Raw genomic sequence first — 16,170 nt, 5'->3', positions numbered from 1 at the left:
TTCATGTGTACCAAAAAAAAAACACTGGACATGCTTTTTACATAATGATCCAAGGTTTTTTTTAATAGTAATTTCAATATCATTACATAAAATGTTATAGTACAGAATTCTTCAATGACCTCTCATTGCTTTGATAATGTCTTAGATAAGAGCGTTGGTCACATTTCTGTACAATATTACTCTTTTTCTGTACATTGTTTTAAACAGTTTTTAAAAAGGCAGTCCGCACTTAAATAAGCTGGTTCTCCCTTCTGAAAGATGAAACTAATGATAGAGAAGGTTTCATCCCGCCTCCCCAGCTGCTGGGTGCCAGAGCTGGGTTGTGGGGTGAGGGGGGCAAGTGGAGGAGGGTGGGGTGGGATGGGGTAGGAAGCTGGAGGATTGGATCAGCCTTCGTGACCCGGTGACCCCATGAACCTTGCCCACGCCCGCACGTTTGGCACCGCGCACATAAACACTACACACAGGATAAACGACAAGCAAAGCTGGCTATGATGCCATTATGGAGCTCTATGAGGGGGCGTGAGACCTAGAAGCACTAGAGGGAAGGTGTATGTCACCTAAACGCTCCCTCAGGACGATACGGCTCTCCTCTCCGGCCAGAGCCACACTCCGACACCACATCCTCCGTGAGAGAAGGACGGGCGTCTCCAGAGGAGCTACTACTGCTACAACTAATAGGAAGGAGAGGGGCTAGCACTCAACACACAAAGCAGATGGGAGGAAAGAGAACACAGTTGATAATATAATATATGATAATATTAATAACAATAATTAATTAATTCATTTTAATTAATTAATAATAATAATCATGATAATTATAATAAGGATATATTACAGAATAAATCTCTTATATTTTCATATACTCTTCACTTTAAAAGCTCTTACGTTTTTCTTTCTTGAAATACAATGATCTTTTCTTTTTTTTCAAATTCATATTGTGATAAATGTACTCCTACAGTATTCATTGTGTTTTGAGAATTCGATATCCCAGTTCAGTAGAAACTAGCTGTGCCATTGCATATTATGGGATAGTTTTGATGATATGTGGACATGCAGCGCTGCTCCATCCCAGGAAGTGACATCATAGCCGACCTATGACCATGACGTCCACCACCTCCCCCTTGTGCAGCTCCACGTACTGCTCCGTCTTGGGGGGGAGCATCAGTAGGCCGTTGGCACTGCGCATGCTCATTAGACGGCTACTCATCTGGTTCCCTGGGTGGGAGAGGGGGGAGGGCATAGTAGATCATTATGAGTACGTGTGGGGGGGGGGGGGGGGCATGGTGCGTTTATGTGTGTGTGTGTTAGGGGCGGGAATCTTGGGGTCATGATTGGATGTCATCGCAATTCTCAATTTATTGCGATTTGATTCAATGCAATATGATAGATTGAGATTTTGAATGGCTTTTTCCCCATTTGACTGCAGTAACAGTTGAATACATCCAGGAAAAAAATTATTTACACTTCACGGGAAAAAAAACCTTGAGTCAACTGAATCCTATTTACTTACAACTGAAAGGGATATGCATACATTTAATATGTAGCCTGTTTTTCTACTTATCTAAGGTCATATACTCTCATATTTTCTGTTCGTCCTTGCTTGAGAAATACTTTCTAAAGCCAACACTAGCATACCTCTGCAAAGTTATGTAAATTATCCTTCAAATGATTCCAAAGCTTTGTGTCCAGCACTTAATAGTCTTAGAATGCTATACCTGTACATTTGTTTTTTCGCATCCTTCTTAATGATGACAATGTTAACTGAGAGCACTCTAAACCTCTTCTTCGCTGCTGGCTCTATGGAACACTTGCATGCAGAAATATTGTTATTAGAGCAGAGGCACCATCGTGCTGTCATTAGAACGCCCTAGCTTTGCTCACCAGCATAAAATGCTAACAGCCTTCTTCTGGAAGGGGGCTAATGGTAATGAATGTGTTTTTGTTTTTTTTGTAATCTGTGCATCGATTCATAATTGTAAAAGTTAGAATCACAATTCTTAGGTGAATACATTTTCCCCCACCGCTAGTGTGTGTGTCACCTCTGTGTGTGGGCGGTATGTGCCAGATCTGTGTTCTGTGTGTGTGTGTGATATCTTTGTGTGTGTCTTTGTTTCTGTGTATGTGTGTGTATTTATGAGTATGTGTGTGTGTGTGTGTGTGTGTGTGTGTACAGTATGTGTGTACAGTATGTGTGTGTGTATGTGTGTCCTACCTGTGCTCTGTGCCCAGGGCAGGGGCTCCTGGTGGTGCCAGGTGAGAATGCAGCGGTGGTACTCAGGACGAGGGTCCAGCTTCACATCACAGGACAGCTGCAGGAACAACACAGCACAGCGCACACTGATGACATCCTTCCTGCCCACACAGCAGACTAACAACATACAGTACCACACTACAAAACCTACTAAAAAAAGTACACTACACACTATAAACTACATCAACACTTTTTTGAGGTGCTTATGAAGATGGATCTACAAACATTCACACTGCCAACAAGCTGTCCACAGCTAGATAAGGTTAAGCCCGCGGTGTTCTTGCTGCTGTTTAACAACGCAAACCCGTAGACAAGTGCGTATTCTGCGGCGCGTTAATTTCGGAGGGCCTGCGTAGCCAACCGCGTCCAACGCCCCAAAGGAACGCAGAAGATGTGGGGTAGCCATCTTTTACATGTGTACGGGTAGTTAAGAGCAAGTGTACCGCAGGCTTTAGGGTTACTGGACAGTAATTTGAATGTTTGTTGGAGTGTAGTTGAGTATCTACAGTATAGATAGATATGCAGGCTCCATACTACATACAGCTCTGAGGATGGACCCTCAGTACTAATGCAGGCTCCATACTACATACAGCTCTGAGGATGGACCCTCAGTACTAATGCAAGCTCCATACTACATACAGCTCTGAGGATGGACCCTCAGTACTAATGCAGGCTCCAGACTCCACACAGCTCTTGTGCTCAGTGCTCACCCTGGCCTTGATGATGGTGGGCCGAGGATCCAGGATGCCCTGCATCTTCCTCAGAGCAGGAATCACAAACAGGTTACAGGTGACCACCGCTGAAACTGGGTTACCTGAGAAAGAAACAGAGAGAGAGAGAGACAGACAGACAGGGAGAGAGACAGAGAAAGGGAGAGAGAGACAGAGGGGGACAGAGAGAGAAGTGAGAGGAGGTGATTTTTTCAGTTCAGGGGCAAGTTTAAATCAAATTCGGAAAAGGTTGGGTTAAGGTCGGTGTAGTATGGTTGGGTTGAGGTTGGGTTCAAGTTGGTTTAAGGTTGGGTTGAGGTTGGTTCCAGTCGGATTGAGGTTTGTTTGACTTTGGGTTCAGGTTGGGTCATAGGTTCGGTTAAGGTTGGTTTGAGGTTTGTCTGAGGGTGGATTGAGGTTGGATTTAGATTGATTTAAGGCTTGGTTGAGGTTGGACTAGGGGGGTGGACTGAGGGTGCTGTACGACCAGGGACACCTACTTCCGCGCGGGGGCGGTGGGACGGGCTGTCTGCTGGCCTCGCTGTCGCTGAGGGGCACCGCCTCCACCAGGGCGGCGCCAGTGTCTCTGAAGGTGAAATTACCTTGGAGGAACAAACACAGCAGTCACCTCAGCCAGAGACCCTCTACACTGAGGAGATACGCATCAATGGCGGTGAATCAGTCTACCGTAAGTCAACGGACAGGTGAGGTAACACCATGGAGATTTTTGACCAATCCCCTTCAATAGATCACTCGATCGCAGTGAAAGTTGTTGCCAAGGCGGTTATGGGTTGTTAGTGTAACTTACAACCCACCCAACTTGGATTGCTAAATGGCTCAATTTCATCTAAAGAAAATAAATAATTTAATGAAAAAAGACATCTTGGAAAATATCTGAAGATGTGAAGATGTACAGTACCTAGTTTTCCAGAAATTTATGTCAATTTGGCGCTCTTGAGCAACTGCCCATTTTTGTGACTTGTTACAATTCCCATGCTCCGCCTACCCTTTCATCCCCATTCAAAGTGACTGCACATACCAACGGTGTTACCCAAGATGGTGTCTAGTTGACTCTCTCACGCAAAATTTCAGTGCCTCAGCCTGGCCTCCACAGGGGGCTCAGACTGGTCTGAGTGAGCCAGGACAGAAGGCCCGCTAGTAGGACCTCAGACTGGAGCTCCACTCTGAGGCTCCGTGGCCTGGGCTGCAGACGCTGGTATTCACAAAACATTTTAATGCAAAAAGTTGGTCCTAACTCGCTGATTTAGGAGCAACTCCTAAAAAGAATGGATGAGTTAGTCAGAATTTTAGGACTTCTAATCTTTTGGATAAGAGTATTTCACAAACAAAAAGTCCGGGAGAAGTTAGAGGCTATCAAGAGGACTTCTAAGTCACTAAAACCTAGTCACAAGCAATCCAACATGCCTGCCCCCGGCAATCCACTCTGTAATCATGTCAATATTTTGGAGATATTGCATGATACAGAACTTTTAAAAAGGCCCAGCCTTAATCGCAAGGGGTATTATGATCATAGAGCTAGTGAGGAACGCAGTCACTTCACCAACAAACAGAAAAAAGCAGAGATTTTGCCGCTAACACTACTTGGCCATGGGGAAATGCACTATGCAGCAAGACCAATGTGCATATCTCAATCGTATTAGAGGTATAGATGGCTCATCTGTCAGTAGGCTTAGGCTAGAATATTACACCCAAGAATAAATGCAATAAGCAAGCAATAGCCTTGGGTGCTATATAGCCTACTCCTAATAAATGTATTAAATATTTCATATTTTAGACTACATGTTAATAATCTGCAATGACATATTAATTTATGTATAAATACATTCATGTTCATTTGTGTAGGCCTATAAACACACTGAATGACAGCAAATCAACATGGTTTAGTAGCTATAGTTGTTCTAATATCCTACCTGTGGCAGCTCCTTGAATTCTGCCCAATCGTGCCCTTATAACTCCAAATAATTCCAGCGCAGTCATCAGTGTTGCGCACATAATTTATTTGCATACATATTCCCACTCTTTTTATTTGGTTATGGAAGTTATCCCAACTCTAAAATGGTCCTTTAATGGTATCCTTTCATTCACAAATTGGGAAAATAACAGCTGTTGCATCCATTTTGGATTTCGTTTCAGTACAAAGTCACAAGTCATTATCAGCCATATTACTGTAGGCTATAAAGTTAGTCTGTTGAAAGGCTGCTTATACTGTATGCATGTCCGCTAATTTTACAAGATGCAGCCGTGAGGCGGACAATCAGCTGAATTGACTAGTGAGTATAGTATACTATGCTTGGTTTCATATTTAATAAGTGAAACTTAGCCTGTATTTTTATTTTGGAATGTTTTTTGATTTGAATACGGCAGGCCTACGTAGGCTACCATATTACATTTCACAGACAGGGGCTCATCCCCTATCAGCCAATCGCTGTGGGCATTCTGAATAAGCCCGATCATGAGACACAATGTCATCCATAGCAAAGACGTCAACCCCAGGAGGTGTCAGAGCTAGTGACATGGTGTCAAGACAACAACCTGACCCTGAACACTAGCAAGACAAAGGAGATGATTGTGGTCTTCAGGAGATGAGGAAAAAGCCCCACCTCTGCCCCAATGGGGAGGAAGTGGAGAGGGTGTAGCACTTCAAATTCATAGTCTGGGTTATATATGTGGAGAGGGCATAATCTGGGTTATATATGTGGAGAAGGCATAATCTGGGTTATATATGTGGAGAGGGCATAGCCTGGGTTATATATGTGGAGAGGGCATAGTCTGGGTTATATATGTGGAGAGGGTATAATCTGGGTTATATATGTGGAGAGGGCATAGTCTGGGTTATATATGTGGAGAGGGCATAGTCTGGGTTATATATGTGGAAAGGGCATAGTCTGGGTTATATATGTGGAGAGGGCATAGTCTGGGTTATATATGTGGAGAGGGCATAATCTGGGTTATATATGTGGAGAGGGCATAGTCTGGGTTATATATGTGGAGAGGGCATAGTCTGGGTTATATATGTGGAGAGGGCATAGTCTGGGTTATATATGTGGAGAGGGTATAATCTGGGTTATATATGTGGAGAGGGCATAGTCTGGGTTATATATGTGCTGTACATGCTGACTGACGGCTGTGACAGTCCTACCCCTTCACCACTGCACTACTACTTTCCCTGGAGCCAAACATCACAAATAGTTGGTGCATCATCTCTGGTGTCCTGGGTTTGCTTTGGTTTGTTTGTTCCGCGGCTTCATATTAAACAAAAACCCTCCCGATTGTGACTTCCTCACCAACTTCTAGTTACATGTTTGCAAAGTATGCAGCCAATTGTGACTCTGATTTTGTGCAGCTTAGGACTTCTTTTAGCCTCTCTAAACTTCTCCTACATTTTCCTGTGTTTAGGAGCTACCTTTTAAAATTAAGAGTGAAACGTCCACTATTTTTTAAAGGATTTATTGGCCATTTAGAAGGAACTTTTTTGGCTTAGGATGTTCTGTGAATATGGCCCCAGATCTCCACACTGGGGCTTTGAGGATGAGACAGGCACAGGTCAGCCTGGGAGATGGGGTGTTCTGGCGGGCTGAGAGGAGGCTGGAGGACCAGGGGGTTGGACAGGGCGGCCTCTGCACAAGGGCGCCGGACTGGGGCTTCAGTTTGAGGACAAGACTGGGGATATGAGGGTCTGAGACGGACTGAGGAACCAGGGGAGCTGATAGATAGGCTGGGACAGCAAGGGTAGGCTGGGATACAGGCAAGACACCTGTGATTAAGACCTGAGGGGTGGGGTGGGGGGGGGTCAGCCAGGGTATGGGAAGCGGTGAGGGGGGGGGGGGCTGAGGGGATGAGGATGAGGGGCAGGGCAGGGTGGGGGGGATGAGGGCTAGAACATACCTGGCAACGCGAAGATGAGTTTCCGGATCCCGTCGATGTCTACGGTGGCAAACGTAGTGGGGAGGCTGGCGGGAGAGAGGTGACAGTCAGAATATCTGACTGAATATCGTATATACATCTGTTACAGCCTCCCCCTGACTCCCTCATCTGACTCCCTCATGTCTCCACTCCATATCCCCCGTCTCCTCCCCTTGTCTCCTCCTCTCCGTCTCCTCCCCCTCCCTGTCCCCCCCCTCTCTCCGTCTCCTCCCCCTCCCTGTCCCCCCCCTCTCTCCGTCTCCTCCCCCTCCCTGTCTCCTCCCCCTCTCCCCCTGTCTCCTCCCCCTCTCCCCCTGTCTCCTCCCCCTCTCCCCCTGTCTCCTCCCCCTCTCTCTCTGTCTCCTCCCCCTCTCCCCTGTCTCCTCCCCCTCTCCCCTGTCTCCTCCCCCTCTCTCTCTGTCTCCTCTCCCTCTCTCTCTCTGTCTCCTCCCCATCTCCCCCTGTCTCCCACCCTCCCCCTCTGTCTCCTCCCCCTCTCCCCTGTCTCCTCCCCCTCTCTCTCTGTCTCCTCCTCCTCTCTGTCTGTCTCCTCCCCCTCTCTCTCTGTTTCCTCCCCATCTCCCCCCCCCTGTCTCGTCGCCCTCTCCCCTGTCTCCTCCTCCCCTCTCTCTGTCTCCTCTCCCTCTTTCTCTGTCTCCTCCCCCTCTCCCCTATCTCCTCCACACCTCCCTGTCTCCTCCCCCTCTCCCCTATCTCCTCCACACCTCCCTGTCTCCTCCCTCTCCCCTATCTCCTCCACACCTCCCTGTCTCCTCCCCTCTTCCAACTTGTCTCCCCCCTCCTCCCTCTCACCCTGGCTTCATGAAGACCCGTCCAAAGTGGATGTGGGCGTGGAGGTCGATGTCCAGCACCTGCTTCAGGTAGTCCTGCAACACACACACACACACACACACACACAGTTATCAAATACACATTAACATACACACACACACACGCACACACACACACAGACAGAGTTATCAAATACACATTAACATACACACATACACACACACACACACACAGTTATCAAATACACATACGCATATACACACACACACACACAAACACACACACACACACACACACACACACACACGACAGAACACTGGGCCCCTCACCTTCTCTCCCATGGACACGCCCCCCGAGGTGATGATGACATCAGCACGGCTGATGCCCTCGTTCAGTGCGTTGAGGAGGTCGTCTGGGCTGGGGGGGGTGGAAGGAGGGGGGGGGGGACAGGTTACACCCTAACATCTGATTCTACTACCATCAGTGTACCACCACTGACAGGATCTCATCATCATGACCTCAAACTGCACAGGAAGTCATCATCATGACATCCTACTGTAGTCATCAGACTGCAGGTGGCGGTAGGGAGGTAGTCGTGGTTTCGGGGTTATTATGGGGTGGGGGTGCAGGCGTACTTGTCTCCTACGATGCCCAGGTTGATGGTGGGGTAGCCGTGCTCCTGGATGGTGGCCAGAAGGGTGGATCTGTTGCTGTCTCTGATCTTCCCCGGGTGGAGGTCATCCTCTGGGTTCAGGAGCTACACACACACACACATACAGATGAGCAAAGAAAGAAGGAATAGGCCATAAAGAAGAAGCTAAGTCCATGTGTGTGTGTGTGTGTGTGTGTGTGTGTGTGTGCACCTCGTTGCCGGTAGACATGACGGCCACCACAGGGAACTTCTGCACCTCCACCTCGGTGACGCCCACGGTGGCCAGCAGGCCGATCTCCGAAGGCCCCATGTGGGTCCCCTTGGCCAGCACACACTCACCCCGCTTGATGTCATGACCAATGGGCCTGCGAGGGGCAGCAGAGAGACACTCACTCACACACCTGCTGCTGGTTTTTAAATACAGCACAGCTACAGGGTCATGATAGCCATTCATCTGAAACAACTTAACAGTCAGTCTGTTTTAAATAAATATGTACTTTAATATTCCCCGTCTAAAGGAAATTCAGGCCTTTTCAATAAGTGCACTTTTTCAGTAGGTGTACTATTGCAGTAGGGAAAGTAGGAGTACTTTTTCAGAATGAGTACTTTTTCAGTAGGAGTACTTTTTCAGAACGTGTACTTTTTCAGTAGGAGTACTTTTTCCAGTATGTGTACTTTTCAATAGGAGTACTTTTTCAGTATGTGTAGCCTCAGTGAGAATTGAAGGCCTAACCCTAGTGTTAAGCGCTGTGATACTCTACATAGCTTTCTAGAAGCCTCTGCAACCTGTAATAGTATATAGATTTTCTACATGCTTGGTGTATGAGAGCATGTACTGTAGAAGCTAAGTGTGGTATATTTCTGATCTGCTGCTACGCTATGAACCATCCAGACCTCTCGGGTCGTCTGGCACAGGCCTGCTTTCTGTCCGCAGAGTTAAAGGACAATGCTCGTTTTTGACAACCTGGACCTTATTTACGACATATTATAAGACGTTTGACTCACCGAGATCACTTTGGTGTAGTTCGGAGGCCTGTAGAAGAAATTTAAAATCCAGCGCGAGCCAGTATATCCATGTAATGGCGGTGGTGGGGGCAACGAGAATGCAGCTTCTAAAAATCTATTTTCTGCCGCGAAACGGTTGTTTTCATCAATCTGTCTTGATGAATCGCTAGTTGTGCTTACATAGAGAGCATAGGCCTGTTGTGGTATTTCACATGCCTCTGTAATATGATCTTTAGAAACGTCTTTAGACACGAAATAGCTTCCTCACTTGCTCCAGCACGCATGCGCACAGCGTGCTGGAGCAACGATTGCACGCTGTGCGCATTAGTGCTGGAGCAAGTGAGGAAGCTATTTCGTTTCGAAAGACGTTTCGAAAGATCATGGCATGTGAAAACCACAACAGTTATGCTCTATGTAAGCACAACTAGCGATTCATCAAGACAGATTGATGAAAACAACCGTTTCGCGGCAGAAAATAGATTTTTAGAAGCTGCATTCTCGTTGCCCCCACCACCGCCATTACATGGATATACTGGCTCGCGCTGGATTTTAAATTTCTTCTACATGCCTCCGAACTACACCAAAGTGATCTTGGTGAGTCAAACGTCTTATAATATGTCGTAAATAAGGTCCAGGTTGTCAAAAACGAGCATTGTCCTTTAAAACAAAACATGGAGAAGCAGCGTTCCGTTTTTATGCTCCACATATCTGGAACAAACTTCCAGAAAACTGCAGGTCTGCTGCAACTCTCAGTTATATTAAATCAAGATTAGAGACTTTTCTTTTTGCCGCTGCTTTTTATTAAATCAAATAATTATTAATTCATACACTGCACTGTAACTTTTATTCTTGTATTTTATTTTTCCTACATTTTGTTATGTCATTATGTCCTTTTTTGGCATTTAATTTTATATGACCTTTAAAGCTCATACCTAACTAGCTCATAGATAACTTTTTTATGGTTCATTATTCACCTTTACTTGCTATTAGTTTATGAATTGGCCTTAGCAAGACCCCACAAATAATTTTCGTGACATGAGACTGCATGAGACCCTGTGAAGTTATTATTTTAGAATTTTGGTGTACTGGCTAGTACACTGGCGGGAAATCTTGTGGTGGAAACGGAAGTGACACGTCACAATATCAGGAAGACAATAAACACGTCGCCCCGCGAAACAAAATCTACATGCACATAAAAGAAAGGAGACCGGTATTTACCTGCATTGAAGCCATCCTTCCAGAAAGTAGCTACAATCTTCCAATCCAGTCTGCGTCACTCACGTTTGTTATAATTTTTTCCCATCATTACAGCGAGTGAGTGGGGGATTGTGGGAAGTGTGGTTCTTAAAACGCAGTGCCGTTTTTATCACGACCAGAGGGGCTGCCAAAGTGCCGAGTTATCTCATGTAGCTTTAATGTGTTTCTTAAACTTTGTCTTAATGTCTCATGTAAAGCACTTTGAATTGCCTTGTTGCTGAAATGTGGTCTACAGTTGCGAGGTACAGATGGTGTTTTATCTGCTTGGCATCTCTTCCTGCCGTACCTCCTCCAGTGCACTTTGGGTCAGCTGCAGGGTCATCAGCTGGTACCACCGTTCATGGATGTTTCGGCCCCAGACCAGTACATCTCCAGGTGGGGGGGGGGGGCAGTGGCTTTGTGGGGACGTCTCCCCGCCACCCCCTGCAACTGCCCTCATTGGGGTGTTGAGCCCCAACTCATGTCCCTCCTCCATAGCCACAACCAGTAGCTTGATTTCTCTGCCTCCTCCGCCAGCTCCTTGATGGACTTCTTCAGGCTTGTCCCCATCAACCCGGCAGCACGGAGAAGCTGGATTGTGGATTTCCCGACAAAGCCCCTGCATCCGACTTCTACCGGGTGGATGGTCGCAGTCCAGCCTCCCTCTCTGCACTCCGCTGCCAGATCAGAGTACTTTAGCCGCTTGAACTCGTATGCCGCTGGTATTCCCTCCTCCCATGGCACGGGAAGCTCGATGATGAGGACGTGCTTGGCAGCTGCAGACCACATCACGACATCTGGTCTTAGTGTTGTCTGTGTGATTTCGGTTGGAAAGACAAGCTGAATGCGCAGGTCGGTGCGCATTTCCCATTTCTTTCCCGGAGTGAGCAGACATGTTGGTCTTCCCACCGCTGCCTTCTGCAGTCCTCTCCTGGTCTGACGAATGGGATGTTTGGCCGAAGGGGATCTGAGGAGTTGTTTGCCCCAACTCTGCATCCCTCCAGCTGCTCTGCCAACTTCCTCAGCACCTGATTGTGCCTCCATCTCAGGCGACCCTGCGTCAGTGCAACGTTGCACCCCGATAGTATGTGTTGGAGGCCTGCGTTGACTTTGCTGCACAGGGGGCACTTTTCCTTGCTTCCAAACCATTGGGAGAGGTTTCAGGGACAAGGGAGAGTGTCATACGCTGCTCTCACAAGGAAGCTGAGCCGTGACTGTGGAATTCGCCAGATGTCTGCCCCGGTTATGACCCTGTTGGTGGTGTCCTCCCAGCGGGTCCATGCTCCTTGTTTGCCCTGGGACACAGCCTTGATGAGGTAGCGATCCTGCTCCACCTGTGAAACCTCTTCCACAACCATGGTCGTCCTCTGCTCCCTTGTGGCTTTGGACCAGAACTATACCGGTTCTCCCCAGCCCAGCCCTGCCCAGCTGACTTGAGCTCTTCCCAGGACCTCCTTGTGTTGCAGCCTGCTGATGGCTTGGCCCACCTCTTCCTGGGCCCTCCACTTGCGCCCCATGCAGACGGTCACCCCTGCACCCTTCACTGCTTCGTCCCTAGACTTTGTTAGCTCAAGTACAAGACGGCTCTTCTCCTGTTTGTATCCGAGGCTTATGGACTTCGGAGGGAGCTGCAGCGCGTTCTTGCCGAAGAGGCCTGCGTCAGAGAAGCAGCAGGGGAGGCCAACCACTTTCTGATGTAGGAGTTGGAAATGTCATCCATTCTGCTGGCCACGGAGGATGGAATCTCGATCACTTTCAGTGGCCACATCACACGCTGGAAAAGTACGAATAAACTTGCCATGCCTTGCAAGTTAGGCTTACCTGATGTCCTGGTGTGTCAGAGCATGTAGAAGCTAGGCGTATTAGGTTAGGCTCACCTGATATCCTGGCCTGGGCGAGCCTGCACCAGGATCCTCACCTCAAGCTCTTCTGTGCCCTAAAACAAACGCGCCCCAGCCCCAGGTTAGAGGAGATTGAAGGACAGAGATAGAAATAGATGGATAGAAAAGGAGAGAGGGAGAGAGAGAGAGAGAGAAAGAGAGAGAGAGAGAGAGAGAGAGAGAGAGAAGAGTAGGTGTAGACTGTAAGATTCACACCCAGAGTCTAGTGATGATAGAGAGAGATAAGAGGGAGACAGAGAACTGGAGAGATAAGAGGGATGGGGTAGTGATAGATAGGGTAGAGAGATATGAGAGAGAGAGAAGTCTGACTGGTGATAAAAGTGATAGATGGAGTAATATACTGATGGAGTGACAGAGATAGAGGAGTAGAACTAAGCCTCACTCTTTTTTAATACATTTATTTCAGATTTGATCTCTTTTTCACCCAATTTGGTAGCCAATCACCCCCGACCTATAGTCCAATTGTCCCCTGCAGCTGCTGTGGAGGGTCCGTCACACAGGGTGGTCGGCGATCCGGGAGAGAGCCAGCTACCTGACGCCCGTGACTGTGACACCAGACAGGGTCATTATAGAGCAATGGATCCTCGCGCCGAAATGATACTAACCACCCTAGGAGGGACGGCCATATATGCCACTACCCCTGTGGAATCCGGCCACAGTGATAAACAGATAGAGTGATAAAATCATGGAGTGATAGACTGATAGACAAATAGTGATAGACTGATATACCCATGGAGTGATAAACTGATGGAGTGATAGACAAATAGTGATAGACTGATAAACCCATGGAGTGATAGACTGATAGACAAATAGTGATAGACTGATAAACCCATGGAGTGATAGACTGATAGACAAATAGTGATAGACTGATAAACCTATGGAGTGATAGACTGATGGAGTGATAGACAAATAGTGATAGACTGATAAACCCATGGAGTGATAGACTGATGGAGTGATAGACAAATAGTGATAGACTGATAAACTCGTGGAGTGATAGACTGATGGAGTGACAGACTCATGAACTGATGGGCTGATGAACTGATGGAGTGGACAGACAGTGATAGACAGATAGACTCATGAGTGATAGACAGATAGACTGACAGAGTGATGGACTGACAGAGCAATAGAGACAGGGGAGCAGAGCGCTGGGCAGACTCACGTCTTCAGACTCCCTGAGCAGCTCGGTGTCCTCCACCTGCACCACAGCGTCCGCCCCACAGGGTATGGGCGCCCCCGTGGTCACCCTCATCACCTGGCCCGGCATCACCGTGTGGCTGGGCTGCTGGCCCGCCTGGGACTCCCCCATGATGAACCTGTCCCCTGGGCCGTCCGCGGCTGCAACACACACGCACACGCGTGCAGACACACACACATGCGTGCAGACACACACACACACACACACGTGTGCGCAGACACACATGCGCGCAAAGACACATATACACACACACATAAAATTGGCATGGCAACAGCAGGTGTATGATCTTCAGCTGTATTCTAGTGGTTACCACCATCATAAACTCATTATAACTGCTTTGTAAACTTAAGGCTTTGTGTGTGTGTGTGTGTGTGTGTGTGTGTGTGTGTGTCTCACCTCGGACAGCGTAGCCGTCTTTGACAGAGGCAGGGAACGGAGGGAGGTTGTCTTTGGCGTAGACGTCCTGAGCCAGGACCCGCCCCATCCCGTCTACAACAGGAAACAGGAAGTACAGGAGGACTCAGCCCGGTCAGGAGGACTACACAGGATGGCATCTGCATGCTGGCAGGGTACGCTGTGTTTGTGTGTGTTTGTGTGTGGGTGTGTGTGACGTGTATGACTAAAATGTGTGTGTGTGTGTGGAGTGTGTGTGGCATAAGTGCGTGTGTGCATGTGTGATGGTCAGCCATGCCATGGCAGCCCAGGATGATGATGATGATGATGATGATGATGATGATGACTGACTGCTGGAATGAGCAGCAGACACAGGGACACATGATACTACACTGGAACAAACACGCACACGCACACACACCGACACACACACACACATACATACACACAAAGAAACTAGTGGGAGCTATGTGTTGGAAGCTAATGAGACCAGTGATGTGCTGAGAAAACACACTCTATCCTGGTGAACTTTGACCTGGTGAGACCATCCTGATCTCGCGAGTTCACCTTGTTTCACTCCACTCATCAGTCTGGAAAAGCTCGATAGAGATCCGTTTCATTTTTTGATCGGCCAATGAGCGTTCCTTGAGGAAATACTAGCAGCTATGCCGGGCGGGGTTTAGATGTGTCGACAGCGAGAAGCAACTGTTCTAAACCAACAATGGCGGCTCCTACAGAGGTTAGTGTAGATGCTGCTATAGCATCAGTTATATCTGAACTGGAGAGTATTTCTTCATTGAAAGAATTGCGAAGAATGACACTGAAGGCTTTTCTCTGTGGAAAAGATGTTTTCGCTCTTCTCCTGACTAGCTTTGGCTCCGGACTGTAAGAATTTGATTTGCCCGTGACAGACGGTGATAAGACAGATGGCTCATTCAATCACCTGCCAAGTAGTTTTGAAAGTGCCTGCCCTTTCAAACTCCAAACAGTTTCCAAAGAAGTTTTCCCAGATGGTTGAGTGAAACAAGCCATCTGGCGCGCGTCATGTTAGGTGAACTCTGGACTGGTGTAAAGCCCTGGCTTAGGGAAAGGCCTGGCTGGGTGCTGGTCTGGGGTCAGCTCTGTCTTAACCGTCTGGGCCACATGCAAGCATGGAGTCTGCACTATCATGCAGCAGCAGCAACAGCCATGGTCCGGTCCTCTGGCGCCCCCCTTTGGCCTAGAGGTGACATGACCCTGCTGTGGCCTCCCCAAGATCAGCCGTGCAGGTGGAGGGGGGGGGTGGGGGGGTGGGTGGGGTTCGGCACTGACCTGGGTGCTGCCAGGGCGCCAGGCCGGTTGCTAGACCTGCAGCCATGGTAACGTGGGCACCAGCCCTTCTGTGGGCCTGTGTTGCCGTGACGTGGAGGGGCGGAGTCTGTCTCCAGGCCACGCCCCTCGGAGCCCAGACAGACTTACGAGGAGGGGGAGGGGCCACTTCTGCCGCTCCTGAGTCTGCAGCCACTCAGGGGGGTCAGAGGTCAAGGTTAGGGCACACACAGGTTAGGGGGCTACTTCATCATCTCCATCACCATCATCATTATCATCATCTTCATCACCGCAGGAGGTTCTAGTGATGTCATCCTCTCCCAGAAGACAAACAGTAACCATGGAGACAGTGATGCTGATGATTTAGGATGCCATGATTGGGACACACAGACTACATCACTGAGACAGGATGAGACTACAGGCATGACACGAGTGTGAGTGTGCGTGTGAGTGTGTGTATATGTGTTTCTGTGTGATCTTGTTTGTGTGCCAGCCTGTGCTGTCTGTATGTGTGTGTGTCTGTGTGTTTGTGCATGTATGTGCATGAGCCTCTGCTGTGTGTGTATGTGTGTGTGTGTGTGTGCATGCGTGCGTGTGTGTGTGTATCTCTGTAGTTGATGATCTCGGTGCCCAATACAGGGGTGTGTGTGTGTGTGTGTGTGTGTGTGTGTGTGTACCTCTGTAGTTGATGATCTCGGTGCCCAGTACAGGGGTGTGTGTGTGTGTGTGTGTGTACCTCTGTAGTTGATGATCTCGGTGCCGAGTACAGGTGTGTGTGTGTGTGTGTGTGTGTGTGTGTA

The 16,170-nt window shown here is 48.2% G+C and overlaps 1 protein-coding gene across 7 annotated transcripts in view; it reads right to left on the bottom strand.

The window, feature by feature from the left end:
* Positions 1 to 55: 55 nt before the first annotated feature.
* gphna (gephyrin a) overlaps positions 56 to 16,170 on the bottom strand; it is a 28,276-nt gene continuing 12,161 nt past the window's right edge. For 4 of the 7 annotated variants that reach the window (XM_084438589.1, XM_084438590.1, XM_084438591.1 and 1 more), the window contains 12 exons: positions 14,066 to 14,158; positions 13,634 to 13,809; positions 12,451 to 12,509; positions 8,544 to 8,697; positions 8,316 to 8,437; positions 8,010 to 8,097; positions 7,702 to 7,775; positions 6,871 to 6,935; positions 3,465 to 3,566; positions 2,965 to 3,068; positions 2,216 to 2,312; positions 56 to 1,218 (listed from right to left, as the gene is read on the bottom strand). In XM_084438589.1, the coding sequence (XP_084294715.1) occupies positions 1,085 to 1,218; positions 2,216 to 2,312; positions 2,965 to 3,068; positions 3,465 to 3,566; positions 6,871 to 6,935; positions 7,702 to 7,775; positions 8,010 to 8,097; positions 8,316 to 8,437; positions 8,544 to 8,697; positions 12,451 to 12,509; positions 13,634 to 13,809; positions 14,066 to 14,158 (1,268 nt within the window). In that variant the 3' untranslated portion in view covers positions 56 to 1,084. The remainder of the gene's footprint in view (positions 1,219 to 2,215; positions 2,313 to 2,964; positions 3,069 to 3,464; positions 3,567 to 6,870; positions 6,936 to 7,701; positions 7,776 to 8,009; positions 8,098 to 8,315; positions 8,438 to 8,543; positions 8,698 to 12,450; positions 12,510 to 13,633; positions 13,810 to 14,065; positions 14,159 to 16,170) is intronic. The other 3 variants (XM_084438592.1, XM_084438594.1, XM_084438595.1) reach the window with 1 other exon arrangement.

Source organism: Borostomias antarcticus (assembly GCF_949987555.1).
Source record: "Borostomias antarcticus genome assembly, chromosome: 5".
Taxonomy (NCBI): Eukaryota; Metazoa; Chordata; class Actinopteri; order Stomiiformes; family Stomiidae; genus Borostomias; species Borostomias antarcticus.
This window is presented reverse-complemented; position numbering and strand designations above follow the sequence as displayed.